This window comes from Pantherophis guttatus, chromosome 5 (assembly GCF_059756535.1).
Source record: "Pantherophis guttatus breed Tessera chromosome 5, ASM5975653v1, whole genome shotgun sequence".
Classification (NCBI taxonomy): domain Eukaryota; kingdom Metazoa; phylum Chordata; class Lepidosauria; order Squamata; family Colubridae; genus Pantherophis; species Pantherophis guttatus.
Window position 1 is genome coordinate 79,770,547 of NC_142067.1, and position 18,644 is coordinate 79,789,190.

At 39.9% G+C, this 18,644-nt stretch overlaps 1 protein-coding gene across 11 annotated transcripts in view; it reads left to right on the forward strand.

Moving 5' to 3' along the window:
- SH3KBP1 (SH3 domain containing kinase binding protein 1) overlaps positions 1 to 18,644 on the forward strand; it is a 404,503-nt gene that overhangs the window by 260,252 nt on the left and 125,607 nt on the right. For 6 of the 11 annotated variants that reach the window (XM_034434094.3, XM_034434130.3, XM_034434110.3 and 3 more), the window contains one exon: positions 14,307 to 14,381. The exons of the other annotated variants lie outside the window; for them this stretch is intronic. In XM_034434094.3, coding sequence (XP_034289985.1) covers positions 14,307 to 14,381 — 75 coding nt within the window. The remainder of the gene's footprint in view (positions 1 to 14,306; positions 14,382 to 18,644) is intronic. 11 annotated transcript variants of the gene reach the window in all.

Sequence of the window (18,644 nt, forward strand, 5' to 3'; positions counted from 1 at the left end):
TTTATTACCCTTTAGTGATTCACGCATATCTTTAAACATCTCAATTAATTCCTCACACATCCCAAGACTCCATATTGCCAATTTAAGAAATTGTTAACACTTTTGAATTATGTCACATTTAATTAAGATTTAAAATCCATATAGTCTCTTTTTGTTTTCAAATAATGTCCAATTCAAGTATTTATCCAGTCCACTCCAAGTTAAAGATTTGTTATCTTCCACAGCTGTTGAGAATCAAAACCAAGCAATGTAGAAAGAGGAATACTCCTTAAAAGTTCCCACAGTTTCCAAATTATCTTTTAGTTGTCAAGGTCACAGCTGTACTTTCTCTTCTACCTTCCAACAAATATTGTAGTACTCTCTTTCCGCCAGCAGATGTCTCTCTCAAATCCACAATATTCTCAAGCCAACTAAATGACAAAGCTGTCAAAAATATTTTAAATCCACATAAAAAATACTTTTCCTCAGATTCTTTCTTTTATTATTTTTAGTTTCTCCAAATCCATTTATAGATATGAAAACTTTGTTGGGCTTTAGTATTCTAGTCTCCTCTTTGTTCTTCTCCCTCCCTAGAATTTCCCAAGTGCCAATTAGCCACTCATTTCGTTTCCGGGATACCTTTTAATGTTCCAATTTGAAATTTTCTTTTACCTGTGAGTTGGCCAATCATTCACCCGGTACCAGCACTCTGTTCAAACACCACTCCTGCACAAAAACTTAGTCCAGTTGCCCCAGTTTCAGAGCGGTCATTTTACAATGGCCACCACCCCCGCTGCCGGTCCGAAGAGCTGCCTCCAACCTTTTGAGGAACTTGCCTGTTCCTCTTGATCATCCAAGACGCCTCTCCTTCTTCACCGTCCCTACAGGACGTCCCTACAGGACGGTTCCGGTCTGAAGACACCCCCCCCCCGACAATGGTTTGTCTGGCTGAATTTTCACGGAGCTCGTTGGAGCCCGCTATTTTTCCAACCAGTCTCACCACAACACTTATATTTTATCCCTTAAAGTTGGCGAACCGGGCACTGCAAAGGAGGCGTAAAGCAACACGTTGCCACCCAAAAACACTGTTGCTGTGATCTCCACCACCTGGAACCACCCAAAAACGTGATGCTCTTTTTTACCTCTGCACACCCCGTTTTTGGAATCGGGGAGGCAGTAGAGATCTCCAGGCAGTGGAGATTGCGGCAACAGTGTTTTTAGGTGGCAGCGCCTTGCCTTATGCCCCCTGCATAGCACCCGCTTCGCCAAACGAGTCCCGACCTCCGCACTTCCCCGGGCTGCTTCCAGAATCAGGCTCCGACTGAAGCAGCAAAGGCACAGGGGGCTTGCCGGGAAGCCCAGCACCGTGATTACGAGATGGCAGCATCCAGGAGAACTGAAATGCTGCGTCTCTATTGGGCCTTGCTGCGAGAAAGCCAGGCTTTCAATGTCTACAGCTATAGGTAGGAAGACGGGGGCGTCTCAAGAGTGGAGCCTTCGGTGCCAAGGCCCTCTTCTGCCCCCATGAAAATCATCCCCCACCCCACCCACTCCAGTTAAATGCACGTAGAGTGGTAGGGTTTGTTTTAAATGGATAAAAAGATCTGTGCTACTTGTTATCAAAATCCAAGTGGAAGTGAGGACGCCACTGATCCTTATGTTGGTAGGCAGAGGCAGAATTCTTTTTTTCTTGTTTTCTTCCCCCAAAATTAAGGTGCATCTTATAATCCAAAAAATACGATATTAAAGAACAATTTGGAGTGATGGATACCAGTCCTGGCAGCACTATTCACTTACATCGATTCCACTGGCCATGTCCCAGAAGATTGGGGCTTGGCAATTGTCCCAATTTTTAAAAAGGGAAAGAGAGATGATCCTGCCAATTATAGACCAATATGTCTGCTAAATATAATCAGCAAACTCTATGCCAAACACCTCCAAGATAAATTAAAGGAGTGGCTGGATCTTGAGAACTTGATCGCTGAAGAGGAAGCTGGGTTTAGAGAAGTGAGAGGAACCATAGTTCAATGCTTAGTTCTCCATCATCTGATTGAAAAATATGCGCCAGCTTTATAGATCTCAAGGCAGCCTTTGATATGGTTACCAGGACTAAGCTATGGGAGAAGTTGGAAGCTGCCTCAATTGACCACAGTCTTCTTCATTTATTATATGCCTTACATACTAAAACATCCCTCAAGGTGAGGTGTGATATGCAAGGGTCCCTCTTGAAGTCAGTCTAAACTCAAAAGGGGGTTAAACGGCTGCATTTTGGCCCCCTTGCTTTTTAACTTCTATATAAATGACATGGTAAAATGGTTAAATAAACCAGATTACTACCTCTCAAAAATAGACGATTGAAGCATCGCCCTGCTGCTCTATGCTGGTGCTGTTATCCTCTCCAGGACACCAGTAGGTCTTAAAAGAGACTTGCGATCCCTCGTCCAGTATTGTAATTACAATAAACTGGACATAAATTATGAGAAAAGGCCTTTGCAAAAAGGCCAAAATTCTATTCATGGTATCTAAATGGCCATAATATAGAGCAGGTAACCACCCTCAAATACCTAGGAGAATCATCCAGGCCACTGGTTCAAGAAAAGCACATGGCAGTTTCCAGTAACGTCACCATGCAAGCAAGACGGACATGGAGCTTGTTCCTGCCTTGTTCCTGCAAACTTTCTAACCTGAGCGGCTTTTGTGCTGCCGGCGGCCCCGGAGAGGTGGCCGTAAGCGGAGAGGAGCAACAGCACGTGTGGAGTGGCGATCCTATGCGCGTCAGCAGATCTCTCTTGTCACAGGTTAGGAAGACGGCGCCAGTCATGGCGTCCCCAAAACGGTGACTACCCCGTAATGGAAGGGAAACCCGATCGCAGGTGGGCAAGGAGCCCCTTTCTAACTTAAGTTATTTTATTCTGAGGCGGATCTTTGATCCTTTCTGATCTCCCTATTCTGAGTGAGCGTGGCGGCGGAAAAGGAACCAACTCGAGTGCCATTTTCTCTATTGGAGCTAAGGCGGGGAAAGCGGCTGTTTGTTTACTACCTCACGAACTTTTTGGCCATCATTGAGCTGAGTTGAGACTGAAAGAGAAATTGTGAAAAGAGAATTGTGCCTGATTGTCTGAAAGCTTTTGGGTGGATCCTCCCCCCCTCCCCCCTGCCTCCCCGTTAATGGACGGTGATTACTCCTTCTCTCTATATGGATTGGGAATTGTGGTTTGAATGGACAGACTCCCTCCTTCCGGGGCTACTCTTTTCTGCTTGTTCATCATTGACTGTATAGAACAGCATTTTGCTTCCTCCCAGGGGTGAACTTTAAAACTACAATATTTGCTGAGCTCCCAGAGGACGAGAGACTTGAATGTATCTTTACATTTAGCCGAATGAAATTAACCCCCATTGATTATGGTCTCTACTGACTAATACTGATCTGAACGTTTTGGAATATAATTTTTTTCAGCTAATTCAAAGCTGTTCTTCGCTTAGGTAATTAACTAAATAAGCATTGAAATTCTCTCAAATTGACTAAGTATTTGATTAATTTATATTGATTGGTGACCAACCATTCCAGGGAATTTATGTAAGTAGAACTGATCAATGCAATTGGCATAATTAAATCTGAAAGTGTTTGGACGTAGCCCTACAAGCAAGATGTCTAGCGCAACAATTGTGACAACTACAAAAGTCAGGAAAAAAGTTTTGACACTCCCAGTGACTGCCCCCCCCCCCCGGCTACACCTACATCTTCATCTTCATCATCTAAATCTTTGGACGACTTAGTTGCTGCGGGGAAACCCCCTACATTATCAAGCCTTCAGGGCATGTTGCAGGAAATGTATGAGGTGATGACAAGGAACCAGGAAGCTATCTCTAAGAACTTAGAAGATCAGACCTCAAGGGGGAACTGGGAGCTGTTAGAAATGACATTAAAACACTATACGAGAGACTGGAGGGTATTCAGGGGGCAATGATGCAGCAGGAAAGTAAGGTACAAGAGGTAGAGAAGAGAGTTGGGCGGTGCGAAGAGAGACTGGAAGGGAATGAGAGGGAGCAGTTTTCGGCGAACAGAGCTCTGGAGGAAGAGATTATCTTTCTTGAGATGGAAAGGTCAGCTTTTTACCTAAGGATACAGAACGTCATGGAAGAGACGGGGGAACCCTAAGAGACATAGTGGCAGATATTTTGGCTGGTATCCTGGATATAGGTAAAGAAAACATATCGAGAGACATAGATGATGTCTTGCGTGTACATACGAGTTATGCTAGGAGACAGGGGCTCCCGATAGAGGTTCATGTTAGGCTTTCTAAGAAGGCCCTTAGGGAAGAAGTGGTTCTGAAGGCAAGAGATAAAATGATAACATTTAAAGACAGACAGTTAATAATTCTGAAACAACTCCCCAGACGGGTGCGGGAGCTGCGGCGAAATTACCACTTTCTAACTGCCCAGTTAAGAAAACATAAAGTGCTCTATAGATGGCTACTGCCTGAAGGATTACAATTTACGTGGGCAGATAAAAAGGTAAGGATTGACAATCTCAGAGATGCCAGAGACTTCCTTAGTAGACATCTTAACTCCTTAGAATTGGATGTGGGGGAAGAATCAGAGAGCAAGAGTGGGGAAGAATTATTAGAGGAGGAAGAGAGAGGGAAATCAGAGCAGTTAGGTGGGAAAAAGAAAGGAAGAGGACAGGTACAGGTAGAGGTAGGAGCCGAAGGACTGAGTCAAAGAGAAACAAGACAAACAAGGAAGAAACTCCAGGTAGAGGGCAAGTAGGGGTAGCAGAAGGGAGAAGGGATGGGGGAGGAGATCCATTTGATGTCAGTTAATATTAACGGGCTGAATGGTCCGAATAAGAGAAAAAAGGTCTTTAACAAATTGGTAAAAGCAGGTCTGAACATAATATGTCTTCAGGAAGTGCATGTGAAAAGAGATCATTTACACTTATTGAATTGTACTAAATTGGGTAATTTATATACATCTTTGGCGGAAACAAAAAAAAGAGGCGTAGCAATTTATGTTCAAAATCATATAAGTTCCAGATTGATATTTGCAGACGAAGAAGGGAGATTATTAATGATTGAAGTAGAAATTTGTCACAAAAAATGTTTATTGGTTTGTATCTATGCACTTAATGGGAACCAGAAAGTTTTTTTCTGAAGTCTCTATAATAAACTGACAGAATATGATTATCCACATATCTGTTTACTGGGGGATTTTAATGCCATTGACGATAAAAATAAAGATTATATACCTGGAAATAGCAAACAGGAAGGAGGAAAGAGAACAGTAAAGAAAGGACTGCCACCTGTTTGCCATCAAATACAGGAGGAATTTGAACTTAGAGATATATGGAGAGAAAAACATCCAGAAGGAAGGCAGTATACATACTTCTCCCCCAGGCATTCATCTTGGTCGCGGATAGATGTAGCCCGGATGTCGGGGGAGCTGGGGCAGGGGATCCGGAAAGTAGAGATAGGTGTTAATGAGCGGGCAGATCACAATCCGCTTTGGATCATATGGGGAGGTTTGAAAACAAGGAGAATAGATGTGAGGGTTCTTAAAGATGAGCAATTTTTAACCTATGCAAATGAGATGGAATTTTTCTTCCAGGAAAATAATAACGAGGATACAAATTTTTCGAATGTATGGGATACAGCTAAAGCAGTGTTTCGGGGTTTAGCGATAAATTATATAGCTGGGAAATGGAAGAAGGATAAGGCTAAACGAGATAAGCTATTAGGGTAGTTGGCAAGAAGTGAGGCTGCGTTACAACAGGATCCAAACAGTAGAGAATTAGGTATGAATTTGAAATTGGCGCGTCATCAAATTAATCTCTTAGACCAGGAGGACCTAGAAAAGAAAATCAGATGGATGAAACAGCGACAGTTCGAAAGTACAAATAAACCGGGAAGGTGACTTATGTACCAATTAAAAAAAGAGAAGGAAAGGAGTAGAATTCATAACTTGAAAGACGAAAACGGTGATTGGATTGTAGAGGAAGAGGGGAAGAAAAGAGTAGTGCAGGAATTTTTTACTGATCTATATAGAGAAGAAGACAAACCCCAGGATGAAATAAGGAAATATTTAGAAGACTCTGATCTACCGAAAATCCCAGATTTGTCTAGAGAAATATTGGATAGAGAAATAACGGAAGGAGAAATTGAAAGGGTCTTAGGGAAACAAAAAACAGGGAAGATCCCAGGTATGGATGGCCTTCCGATGGAATGTTATAAGGCACTATGGGAAGTTCTAGGTCCTCACATGGTAGAATTATTTAATGGGGTAATTCAGGAGGGATTGATTCCGGATTCCTGGACAGAAGGACTAATTACCCTCCTGCCAAAGGAAGGTAATGATTTATCCCTGATCCAGAACTACAGACTGATCTCACTTCTCAATGCAGACCATAAATTATTTGCGGTGGTATTGGCAAACAGATTAAAAGGTTTCTTGAGCCAATTTATCCACGAAGACCAAAACAGCTTTTTACCTCGTAGGCAAATTAGAGACAATTTGAGAATAATTATGAATATTCTAGAATATTATGAAACCCACTTTGATAAACAGCTGGCTTTGGTCTTTGCGGACGCGCAAAAGGCTTTTGATCGAGTGAGCTGGCGTTTTTTATTTGGCCTGTTACATCATATGCAATTTGGGGAGAATTTCACTTGGGCAATCTGTGCAATTTACTCAAAGCAGTCTGCCAAAATTCTGATCAATGGAGATGTATCGGAGAAAATTCATATTGAGAAAGGAACTAGACAGGGGTGCCCGCTTTCTCCGCTCCTATTTATATTAACACTGGAACCGTTATTGAGGGAAATCAGGCGAAATTCGGAAATAAAAGGACTGCATATTAAGAACCAGCAGTATAAATTGCAAGCATACGCTGATGACCTTGTGTTTGTATTGGAAGACCCTTTTGCATCGGGCCCGAACTTAATTTATGAATTAGAAAGATATGGAACTGTGGCGGGCCTAAAAGTTAATAAGGAAAAAATTAAGATCTTGATTAAAAATCTGATAACAAAGCAGGGGAAGGAAATAGAACTGAATTTGGGATTCCAAATTGTTAAAAAGGTATTTAGGCTTTCTATTATCTGCTAAATGTTCAACAACCAAGGAGGATAATTATTTGAAACTTCTCCAACAAATGGAACAAGATTTAGAGAAATGGAAGAAGTTGCAGGTCTTTTTGTTAGGTAGGATCGCGGCCATAAAATCTTATATTTTCCCAAAATGGACATATTTATTTTACATAGCCCCAGCTAGATTGGACAATAATTTTTTTAAAAAACTAAATCAATGTGTTCTTAAATTTATTTGGCAGAATAAAAAGCCTAGAATTAAACTTAAAATGCTCCAAGAGGTGAAGGATAGAGGGGGATTTGGTTTGCCTAAATGGGAGTATTATTATCAGGCCGCAAATTTAGTTTGGGTAAGGGATTGGATTTTGCTGAGAAGGAGACGGCTGTTGGTTTTGGAAGGTTCGGGGTTGCAACAGGGTTGGCATTATTTCCTTTGGCAAGACAGGGTAAAAAAACATACGAGCTTTGCAGGTCATTATTTAAGGAATATTTTAATTGAAACATGGAGGAAAATTAAAGATAAATTTTATTCTCTGACCCCCTCCTGGTTGGTCCCGCTAGAAGCCATAACATATACCTCACTATATAATAAAGAAAAACATCTACCTTATCGTGAGCTGCTTGATAGCCAAGGCTGTTTAAAAACAAGAACCGAATTAGCTCTGCAGGGAATGGAGTTGGATTGGTGGTTTTATGCTCAGATTAACTCCAAATATAAAAAGGATAACGAGCAAGGAGGTATAGATATGACCCTGCAGGAGTTAGATAAAATCATATTAGGGAAGGAGGAAAAAATGCTAGCTAAGTTTTACAAACTTTTAATAAGCCATTGGATAGGAGACGAGATTGTCAAAGACTCGATGATTGCCTGGGGGAGGAATATTGACCACTCGATTTGACAAAATGGGAAGAAATTTGGTCTAGACAATTGAAATTTTTGATGGCAACCACTTATAAGGAAAATTTGTACAAGATGGTATACAGGTCGCACCTTCCTCCTGCCTGATTATCAAAAATGTTTCCTGGACTCTCCCCAAACTTTTGGAAGTGTGGGGAGCTAGGTACCTATTTCCATGTATAGTGGACCTGTCCCAGGGTAATTGAATTATGGAAATTTATTCAGAGATGGTTGTTAGAAATTACTGGATACAAACTACAATTGAAACCTGAATTTTACTTATTAAACATTAGGCCAGATAAAATAGGCATTAACAAATGGTATCTGATTGTCTGTATCACAACTGCAGCAAGAATATGTCTCGCCCAAAATTGGAAGGGTAAAGATCTACCGTCTGAAGATATGGTTTTAGGGAAAATTATGGAATGTGCAGAAGCTGATAGGCTAACAAAAATTTTAAGAGATCAAAGAGACCCCCTATATTTTCAATGTTGGGACCTATGGTATGTTTGGTTAAATAATAGAATAAAAAGAGGACAATGTTAGTTTAGTCTTTATTTCTTATTTGTATATTTGGTCTGAATGTAATGTATTGTGTAAGGTTCTCACCGCGATCTGTTTGTTGATAAACTTTCTGTTTGTATTTTTTTAAAGAAATAAAATTTATTATTTTTTTTTTTTAAAGAAAAGCACATGGCGAATATGTGGCTGCCTTGGCCCAAAGATCAGTGAGCGCCATCCTTAAATTTTTCCGCACAAAGGGAGGATGCTATGTCTCTGCTACAATTAAGCTTTTTCTGGCGAAGTCACTAACACAACTTTCTCATGGGACCTTGCTTGGACCCTCACCTTCATGTTTTTCAACATTGGAAAAAGTTCTGTCCAAATTCATTAGAGCAATTAGCCAGATGCCGCATTGTGTTTCAAATGCACTTCTGCACCTGGAGGCAGGATTGACAAAAATCGAAGCAAGAATCTATAGAGCGTCTTTAAATCTGTGGCTAAAGCTTAACTTCTTTCTGCAAGGCCTTGCACCATTAATCCTCCAAGACAAATTCTCCTCGTCATGGATCAAGGCTGTCAAGTCCAGCTTTGCTAAACTAGGCTTCTCCCCAGCCTCAATGAGGCAAGAGGACTATGGAACAAGGGCATTTGCAGTCGATCTGGTTGTCACCCTAACATGGTCGATGGAATTAATAATCTAGATGAAAGACTTTGCAGAAGATATCATATGAAATATAAATATAAAGTCACTCGTGGGGGCGGGATTTATACATAAAAGTACTCTTCAATGATGGGGGCAGATGGCGGACCTGTGGGAAAGTGGGTGAAACAAAACTGATATGGTATATGGTGATAGGCTAGGTTATATTGGAAAAGGGATGTTATTGAAGAATGGACTCTGAAGGTGGCCAGTCTCGCAGAAATGGTGAAGTTATCAGCATATATAAAAGACCGGACACAAGAGATTTATGTAAGGGAGTGGAGGATATGGATAGATTATGTGTAGAATAAATACTAAACTAGGAAGTACCAGATAATTCTTAGATGAATGTTGTGTAGAAATGTATAGTTTACAGGGGATAGTATACTAGAATGTCAGGAAGAAATGTGTAACACACAGGGGGTAGAGTAGATGGGCGGTAAAGTATTATATAATATGATTTGGATTTGGATTTCATCCTGGGGAAGCCATGGGGGGAGGGTAGGGTAAGGGAGGGCTAGGGAGGGAAAGGGGGGGGGAAGGGGGGAAAATTTGTATTTGTAAAACTTTTTCAATAAATAAAAAAAAAGAATCTATAGAGCGTCTTTAAATCTCTGGCTAAAGCTTAACTTCTTTCTGCAAGGCCTTGCACCATTAATCCTCCAAGACAAATTCTCCTCGTCATGGATCAAGGCTGTCAAGTCCAGCTTTGCTAAACTAGGCTTCTCCCCAGCCTCAATATTCAAGTTGGACTACGACCAAGCAAAGCAAACCTTGCAACAAAGGGTAGAGGACATCGAAAGGCAAATGGACTTAGGGAAAGTTCTGTTGTTTCTGGCTCCAGACACCATTAGATATGTTGTTACTCCTGTCAGCTATCTTAGCCAGTTGGAGTCAGCAAACCATTGGAAAGCATTTTTGCTCGCACGGTGCCATGCGCTTCCATTGGCTGTCCTGTACGGCAAATATAAAAAGATACCATTGACTGAAAGACTCTGTTCCTGTGGCTCAGGAGAGGTGGAGTCCGTTGGTTACATACTCCTTCGATGTTCCTTTTACAGAGAGATTAAAAAAAAAATTCTTCCAATAATTGCTAGGTATCCTGTCATTCCAACACTGCTTATCTCCAGTGGCTGCTTAAGGATGAACAGCCCATAACTACAGCGCAGATGGCTAGATTCTGCACAACAGCACTGGGGATTCATTGGAAACACGTGTCTAATCCACCATAGCTATTTTATGCAACAAATGTGGCAAACCCATTGCATTGCTTATTCATTTCCCTTTTAGTATTAAACTGACTACAGGCCACATAGTTTATGGATTGTAATTTTAGCATAGTTAGACCATATATAATTGACAGACTGGATTTTATCATAGATTTTAGCTGTTTTATTATTTTATGCTAGAATTTTTAATTGTATATTTACTGAGTATTTTTATTTGATCTGATCTCTGGTCTATGACTGTAATAAATTGAATTGAATAAGAGACTTGACTTAAAATATTTTTATCATTTGTACTATATTATGGTATTTGAAAAGATGGCATTTGGAATGGTCTTACGATTCTAGACAAAATTAAAGCAGTTTTTTCGATCATTGGAAGCCTTTTATGCAGAATCTCACAAAACCTGAATTTAAACTTTTCAGTAATTTATATATCTATTTTTTAAAAATTGACATAATGAAGGTATAATGACATCATAAAATCAGTAATTCTATTTTTACATTGCTTTTTGAATAGAGAAATTTGCTAAGCAATACATATTGATGAATTCATAAATATATGATGCTACTGAATTTAATTTGGTATAAAATATGCTCTGCTGTGCTTAAAGTGGTTCCGCCCCAGGCGCCTGATGGATCCTGATAGGTTCCAGATGGAGCTTGGGCCAGTTCCTGAGACTCTGGCTCATGACTTGGCTGAGGACTTGGTGGCCGCCTGGGACAGTGCGGCCGCCGGGGCCTTGGACCGCGTCGTGCCTTTGCGGCCTCTGACCCGGCACCGAACTCACCTAGCTCCTTGGTTCTCTGAGGAGATGAGGGAGACGAAGCGCCGGAAAAGAAGCCTGGAGAGCAGTTGGAGGACCAGCTGTTCTGAATCTGACCGAACACTGGTGAGGTCTCATATTAAGACCTACCTAGTGGCGATAAAAGCAGCAAAATCTAGCTATTTTTCTGCTCTTATTGCATCATCAGATAATCACCCAGCCGCTCTGTTTAGGGTGACCCACTCCCTCCTCCATCTGGAAGCGTGGGATGACCCCTTGCAGGGTCGAGCTGAGGATTTTGTGCAGTATCTGTATGATAAAATCGCTCAGATTCGGGAAGGTTTGGCCTCTGACTGGGTAAGTCCAGACAGGATGATTGAGGCAGGTCTTGAGAGTGTTATCTGGGAGGAGTTTGATCCTGTGGCTCCCGAGGACGTGGACAGGATTCTGGGACGGCTGAACGCGACCACATATTTATTGGACCCGTGTCCCTCCTGGTTGGTGCTGGCTTCCCAGGAGGTTACACGAGGCTGGCTCCAGAGGATTATTAACGCTTCTCTGAGTGAGGGTGTCCTGCCGGCCGCCTTGAAAGAAGCGGTGGTGAGGCCCCTCCTCAAGAAGCCCTCTCTGGATCCGGCTATTTTGGCTAACTATCGTCCAGTCTCCAACCTTCATTTTATTGCGAAAGTTGTTGAGAGTGTGGTGGCGTGGCAGCTGCTACAGTACCTGGATGAAGCTGTCTATCTAGATCCACTCCAGTCCAGCTTCAGGCCTGGGCACAGCATGGAAACGGCATTGGTCATGTTGGTCGGGATAGGGGTTGCTCCTCTATCCTGGTCCTATTAGATCTCTCAGCGGCTTTTGATACCATCAACCATGGTATCATGTTGCGCCAATTGGAGGGGTTGGGGGGCACCGTTTTGCGGTGGTTCTCCTACCTCGCAATCTGTGTTGACAGGGGGGCAGCGGTTGACCCCGAGGTGCCTTGTTTGTGGGGTACCGCAAGGGTCGGTCCTCTCGCCCCTCCTGTTCAACATTTATGTAATGGGTGAGATCATCCATGGATTATGTAGCTGGGTGAGATCATCCGTGGCTTTGGGGTGGAGTTCCATCAGTACGCTGATGACACCCAGCTGTACATCTCCACCCCAGGCCACCCCAATGATGCCCTTGAAGTGATGTCCCAGTGCCTGGAGGCCGTGCGGGCCTGGATGGGGAGAAACAGGCTTCGACTCAACCCTTTCAAGACCGAGTAGCTGTGGCTTCCGGTGTCCCGATATAGCCAGCTGGTGCCATTGCTGGTTATTGGGGGCAAATCACTGGCCCCCACGGAGAGGGCTCGCAACTTGGGCGTCCTCCTGGATGCACGGCTGTCTTTAGAAGAGCATATGATAGCTGTGGCCAGGGGGGCTTTTTATCAGGTCCGCCTGATACGCCAGTTGTGTCCCTTTCTGGATCAGGACTCCCTAAGCATGGTCATTCAGGCACTCGTCACTTCCCGCCTGGACTAATGCAATGCTCTCTACATGGGGCTCCCCTTGGGGTGCACCCAGAGGCTCCAGCTGGTCCAGAATGTGGCCGCGCGGGTGATTATGGGAGCGACAGGGCGCTCCCATGTGACACCTCTCCTGTGCGAGCTGCACTGGCTCCTGGTGGACTTCCGGGTGCGCTTCAAGGTGTTGGTGACCACCTTTAAAGCGCTCCATGGCTTAGGGCCAGGGTATCTACGAGACCGCCTTCTGCCGCCAATAGCCTCCCACCGGCCAGTACACTCGCACAGAGAGGGCCTCCTCAGGGTGCCGTCCGCCAGACAATGTTGGCTGGCAAGCCCCAGGGGGAGAGCCTTCTCTGTGGCGGCACCTGCCCTCTGGAACGACATACCCCCAGAGATACGCATGATACCACACCTCCGGACTTTTCATCGGGCCCTGAAAACTCATTTATTTCACCTAGCTGGGCTGGCTTGATCCCATCCGTTCAGTTTTAATTTGAAATTGGTTTTAATTGGGTTGTTTTAAATTGTGGGCCGAAATTATTTAATTACCTTTTAAACTGTTTTTAAATTTTGTATGCTCTGTTTTATCTCGGCTGTTCACCGCCCTGAGTCCTGCTGGAGAAGGGCGGTATAAAAATCAAATAAAATTAAATAAATAAATAAAATAAATAAAGAACTAAAGACTACAAGTAGTCCTTGAATTACAACCACAATTGAGCCCAAAATTTCTGTAGTTAAGTGAGACATTTGTTAAGTGAGTTTTGCACCATTTTATTACCTTTCTTGCAACAGTTGTTAAGTGAATCACTGCAGATGTTAAATTAGTAACATGGTTGTTACATGAATCTAGCTTCCCTACTGACTTTGCTGGAAGTTGCAAAAGGTGATCACATGACCCAGGGACACTGCCGATATGCTAAATATGAAGCAGTTGCCAAACAACTGAAGTTTGATCCCATGACTGTGGAGATGCTGCAACAGTCATAAGTGTGAAAAATGGTCATAAGTCACTTTTTTCAATGCCATTGTAACTTCAAACAGTCATTAAATGAATTGTTGTAAGTTGAGGACTACCTGTAGTGGCAAATGTATTAGGATAAAATACTTTTTATTCTAATACATTACATCTTTTATAAAAAGAGGAGTCGGGATAAAGTTAAACATCATGAATACTCTCACATACAATGACATTTTGTTTATTTTGTTTATTTATTTATTTTTTTTAGCAATAACATCTCTCTGGAGAAGCTTCTCAATCCTCTGAAAACATATTTGAGAGGAGGGGAAAAGTTGATTCTACTTAATTTGTTGATAGACACTCAGAATTGTTGCATGTTATGAGCAAAAAGGAAACAAAGGCATCCCAACCCTATGCTAATTTGCATAGAATTAGGTGTTTATTGACCATTAAAAATGTTCAGAAAGAATACATGGTTTACTTTGTTGAATGGCATAATCTGAACAAAGTTTTGACTTTTTTCTCTCAGAAATGCAAACAGTGAAATTATAATTACTTATAAATTTGTTATTTTACTAATGAAACTTTAATGCAGCAAGATTAAAAATTATTCCTCTCTTTACTTTTGCTATTACTTCAATTTTCCTATCCTTTCTTTTTGTTCTGCTCTCCTTTTCTTTTATTCTGCTGTCAGGAAAGTCTGCCTTTGAAGGGTCAATTCTGTATAAAGTGGGACCGACAAAGATTGAGAGCTGCAGACGCTATAACAGTGAGTTAATTAACAGAAAAAAGAGAGAATGATAAGTTAAGGCTGCTCTTTGAATGTGTCTGTTTTCATCTGCCAATGAAAGAACGTTCACCCATTGTGGACTAGTTGGCTACTTGCATAGTTCTCTGTGAGATGATCAGTTCATTTGCAGTCCACTGCGCATGTGTTTTGAAAATGAATGTAATCTATGTACATGGGTGAAACAATTTGCAATATTGGGAATCACCCCAAAAATATAGTGCTAAGCTAGATATTTTGATCTGAAAGCATGCATATTGGAATGATTGTAGGAATTGTAGGTCAACAGTACAACGTGTTTGGAGCTCAGAATGGAGCTAATTCTTAGTAGCCTAAGAATTAAAAAATCTTGGGGGAAGCTTTTCATGAAATCTTGAACAAGCATTGCTAATTGAGGCATTTACAGTAATAGTATGCATATGCATAATATGCATTATCTAGTAGGCTAGATAAACCAAAATTTATCTCTATATGAAGCAGCTTTGTGTTGTCCCAGAAAGCTTGGGGCAGTTTACCTGGAGTAAGGGCCCAATCATGACTTTCCACCTATCTGTAGGTGGAAAGGTCCAAAATGGGCACACACCGGCTTCAAATGAACCACTTTTTATATAATGTTGAACAGTGTACATTACTATGAACCAATCATAAGAAAACAACAATATACATACATTTTCAGTAGTCATAGTAACCTAGTTCAACCAAAGGTAACTAGGTATGATAAGGCCTTTATCTTATCAATACCTTTCCTACATTAAAAGTATTCCTAAGTAAGTTTGTAACTTGGTACCAGGGTCTCATCAATCCCCTGGATGAACAGGCAATTCCTAAGGAAGAAGGCAGATGGCCTGGTTTTCATGTATTGCTGTCAAGCATAGTTAACCAAAGTCAAGGCGCTCTCCATTTTTGTATTCATGAGATAATGGTTATCATTTTCTCATGAATACAAATCAGTATTAATTAAAAAGCATGACGTGAATAACTAAAATATTGCCCAGATTGATTTACTAAAGTTGCTAGGAAACATTTTTTTTTAAAAAGAAATTGACATATAGTTACTTTTCTAGCTTTATCATTATTCAAAATGCTGTTGACTATTTAAATATAATAGTTGCTCCATGAAAATGCAACCACTTTCCCCCCCCCCCCCATCTTGGCATTTAAATCTATACCAAGCATCTGTGAAGTGGAACAGGAGAAAGACTGGCTTTGATCTGAAGTGGAGAAGAGCGGGATGGGATACTTTTTCATACTTCCATTTATCAGGAAACAACAGGAAAAAAACAGCACAATTAGATCGGAGCATTCTATTCATATTTTTTTAAAAAAAGGTTTTATGTGCTGCCTTTAAAAATAAGAATTTTTCAAGCACTTCCAAATAAAAATAAACTGAAATAGTTATAAAACAGCAGGCACCAATGCTAAACAAATTAAAAGTTTTTATCATTATTGGTGAATTGGGAATTAACTCTAAAGCAAACTTAATTTAATTAACTGCTGAATAAACCAATCTGAATTATTTGTCTCATTCAGCAAACTATAGTTTTCAATCACAAGTCATGAACTAGGAATAGAAACTCAGTTGAATATGGGGAAGGGGAAGTATGGTTTAGAATTACTTTTGAACTAGGTAAAAGGCCATGTAGCATGATGAATTCTGCCGAGATTAAAAGGGGATTGGACAGGTTTAAACATGATAAACATGTTTTTTTTCTTTTAAAAAAAAAAAAATAAGGAAGCTGAGACAAGTGTAAGATATATATGCAAGTGTAAGATATATTCCAGAGGGAAAAAAACCTGACCCAATAAATCAGCTTGATGTTTAAGACTCAAATTATATCCCTGTCACCTGTCTTAATGTTAAATTATCACATTATCATTCAAGCCTTTGGCAAAAGAAAAAATGCTGGGAGGAAAAAGATCAATTCCAAATTATAAGAAATAGTTTGAGATTAATGAAAAACTTTTTATCTGATTTTTAAAAAAAACTGGTGTATGCATAAATTCAATTGTTGTGTTACATTATAATGAATTTTACCAAGTAAAGTAGAAGACTGGGATCATCCAAGAACAATTGTACCACAATGGTAAAAGCTGTCTGCATCCACACAAATAGATTCATTATTAGAATGAGTGTTCAGTGTTGGAGGGCACTGAATAATTAACGTATGTTATCCTGTGATAAAGGGCAATGCTAATTTCACTCTGCTGAAGCAGAAGGATTCAAGAGTTAAAGAAAGTTAATATACTGGGCAAAAAAAGAAAACATTTGAACAATTTTGTATATTCTGAAAGAATAGATATTATTATTACAATAGATAAAGGTTGGGAAGTTGTTCTGATGGTGCAGTTGAAAAAAGATTTAATATTGTAATTAATTAATTGATTGATTTGATTTATAAAGAGATTCTGTATATCACAACATTCCAAATTGTAGCTTATTGGAGTTGGGAGAGGTTTTCAACATGGCTTTGGGATTTCTGCCTTTTTGTCATTAAATTATAAGTCCATCCCACCCTTCAGTTTTCAGTTACAAAGCATTACAGAATTAAGTAACTTTTAATAGTAGTGAATTTTTCTCTACATGTGGTTTCAACACAGTATTATCTAGAGGCACCAGAGCACACCTGTGACTTTGATCTTTCTGGCTGGAAAATGATGGCATTTTAAACTTATGTGAAGAAGATGGCTGTTTTATGCCATCTGTTACTTATTTTGCATCAGCATTTTACCATAGTACGTAGCTGCATTAATTTGCACAAATCATAACATTTGAAATACATGTTCAAGCTCAGTAAAGAATTTAATAATCAGAAAACTTAAAGTTTGTTTTAATACCTGCTTGAAATACAGGTAATCTTTGACTTACAATCACAATTGAGCCCAAAAGTTCTGTTGCTAAGTGAGACATTTGTTAAAGTGAAATTTGCCCCATGTTATAACCTTTCTTGACACATTTGTTAAATGAATCACTGCAGTTGTTAAGTTAGTACCACAGTTGTTAAGTCAATCTGGCTTCCCCGTTGACTTTGCCTGTCAGAAGGTCACAAAAGGTGATCACATGACACCAGGACACTGCAACCTTCATAAATATGAACCAAGTTGTCAAGTGTCTGAATTTTATTCACATGACTATTGGAATGCTGCAACAGTTGTGAAAAATGATCATGTCACTTTTTTCAGTGCTGTTATAACTTCAAATGGTCACTAAATGAACACTACCTATATAGTGCAATAGCTATAAATGTAGACACTGTTTCTACATGTTATATGAGAAGTGTCATTTTATCACTGCAGCATAAATGGTAAAGACCTATGTTTTAGAAGTCTAATTTATTAATCCAAATGTGTCATAAAAATGACTAGTATGAGAAGACAGTGTAACTTCTTTGAAATTCAAATAATAATTTAAGATTGTAAAATTATCCCAGTGAAGTAATTTACAAATCTCCTAGTCAGTTAAAATCATTTTAGATATTTAAAATCAATTTAAATATTTAGAAAAATAGTCCACAATTATTAGCATACACATAAAGCTATGTGTTTATTTTAGAGCCATATCATTTTAACATCAATTGTTAAACATCAATCAACATTATTTATCTTGTACAAAATTTTAAAAAATACACCATTACAGATCATTATCATAAATTCTCAGATTTGATCAGACTGAAAACAGCATGGATGGTATTTCTTGTACATCTTTCATTTTTCCTTTTATTTTTGGCATTATAAGGATAAAAGACATCAATTTCTTTCTCTGAAAAAATATTACTAATTGCTTATCTAACTAAGTAGAAATCAGGTAATGCACTGAATAGACCTGTAGTTATCCCCTTCTTCCTGGCAACAAATACTTTTATAACATAACTGCCTTCCAATTCAGAGACTATTTTCTGGTTAGCTTTTCCTGAAATGACCTTATGCCTGTTCTAAAATGGAGTTTCAACTAAATTATTTTAGTGGTTAATCAAGGTCTCTAATTAAAACTTAGCTGTCCAATTCTCATAGCCAAACCTGGATTATGTTTATTGTGCCTTTGGAACTTCTTCGTCCTTTGTTTAAAACCTATGCTCAAGAAGAGGCAGAATTCCTTAGCAATGGCAACTCATTCCCTTGTTACCTTTTTTTAAATCAAGTTTAAAAGAAAATGGTTAAGAGTCAGTTTAATTGGTTTTTTCCCCCCCACATTCACCCACATCTTTTTTGAACAGAGTATTGGCCATATTTTATCTTATACAATTTATC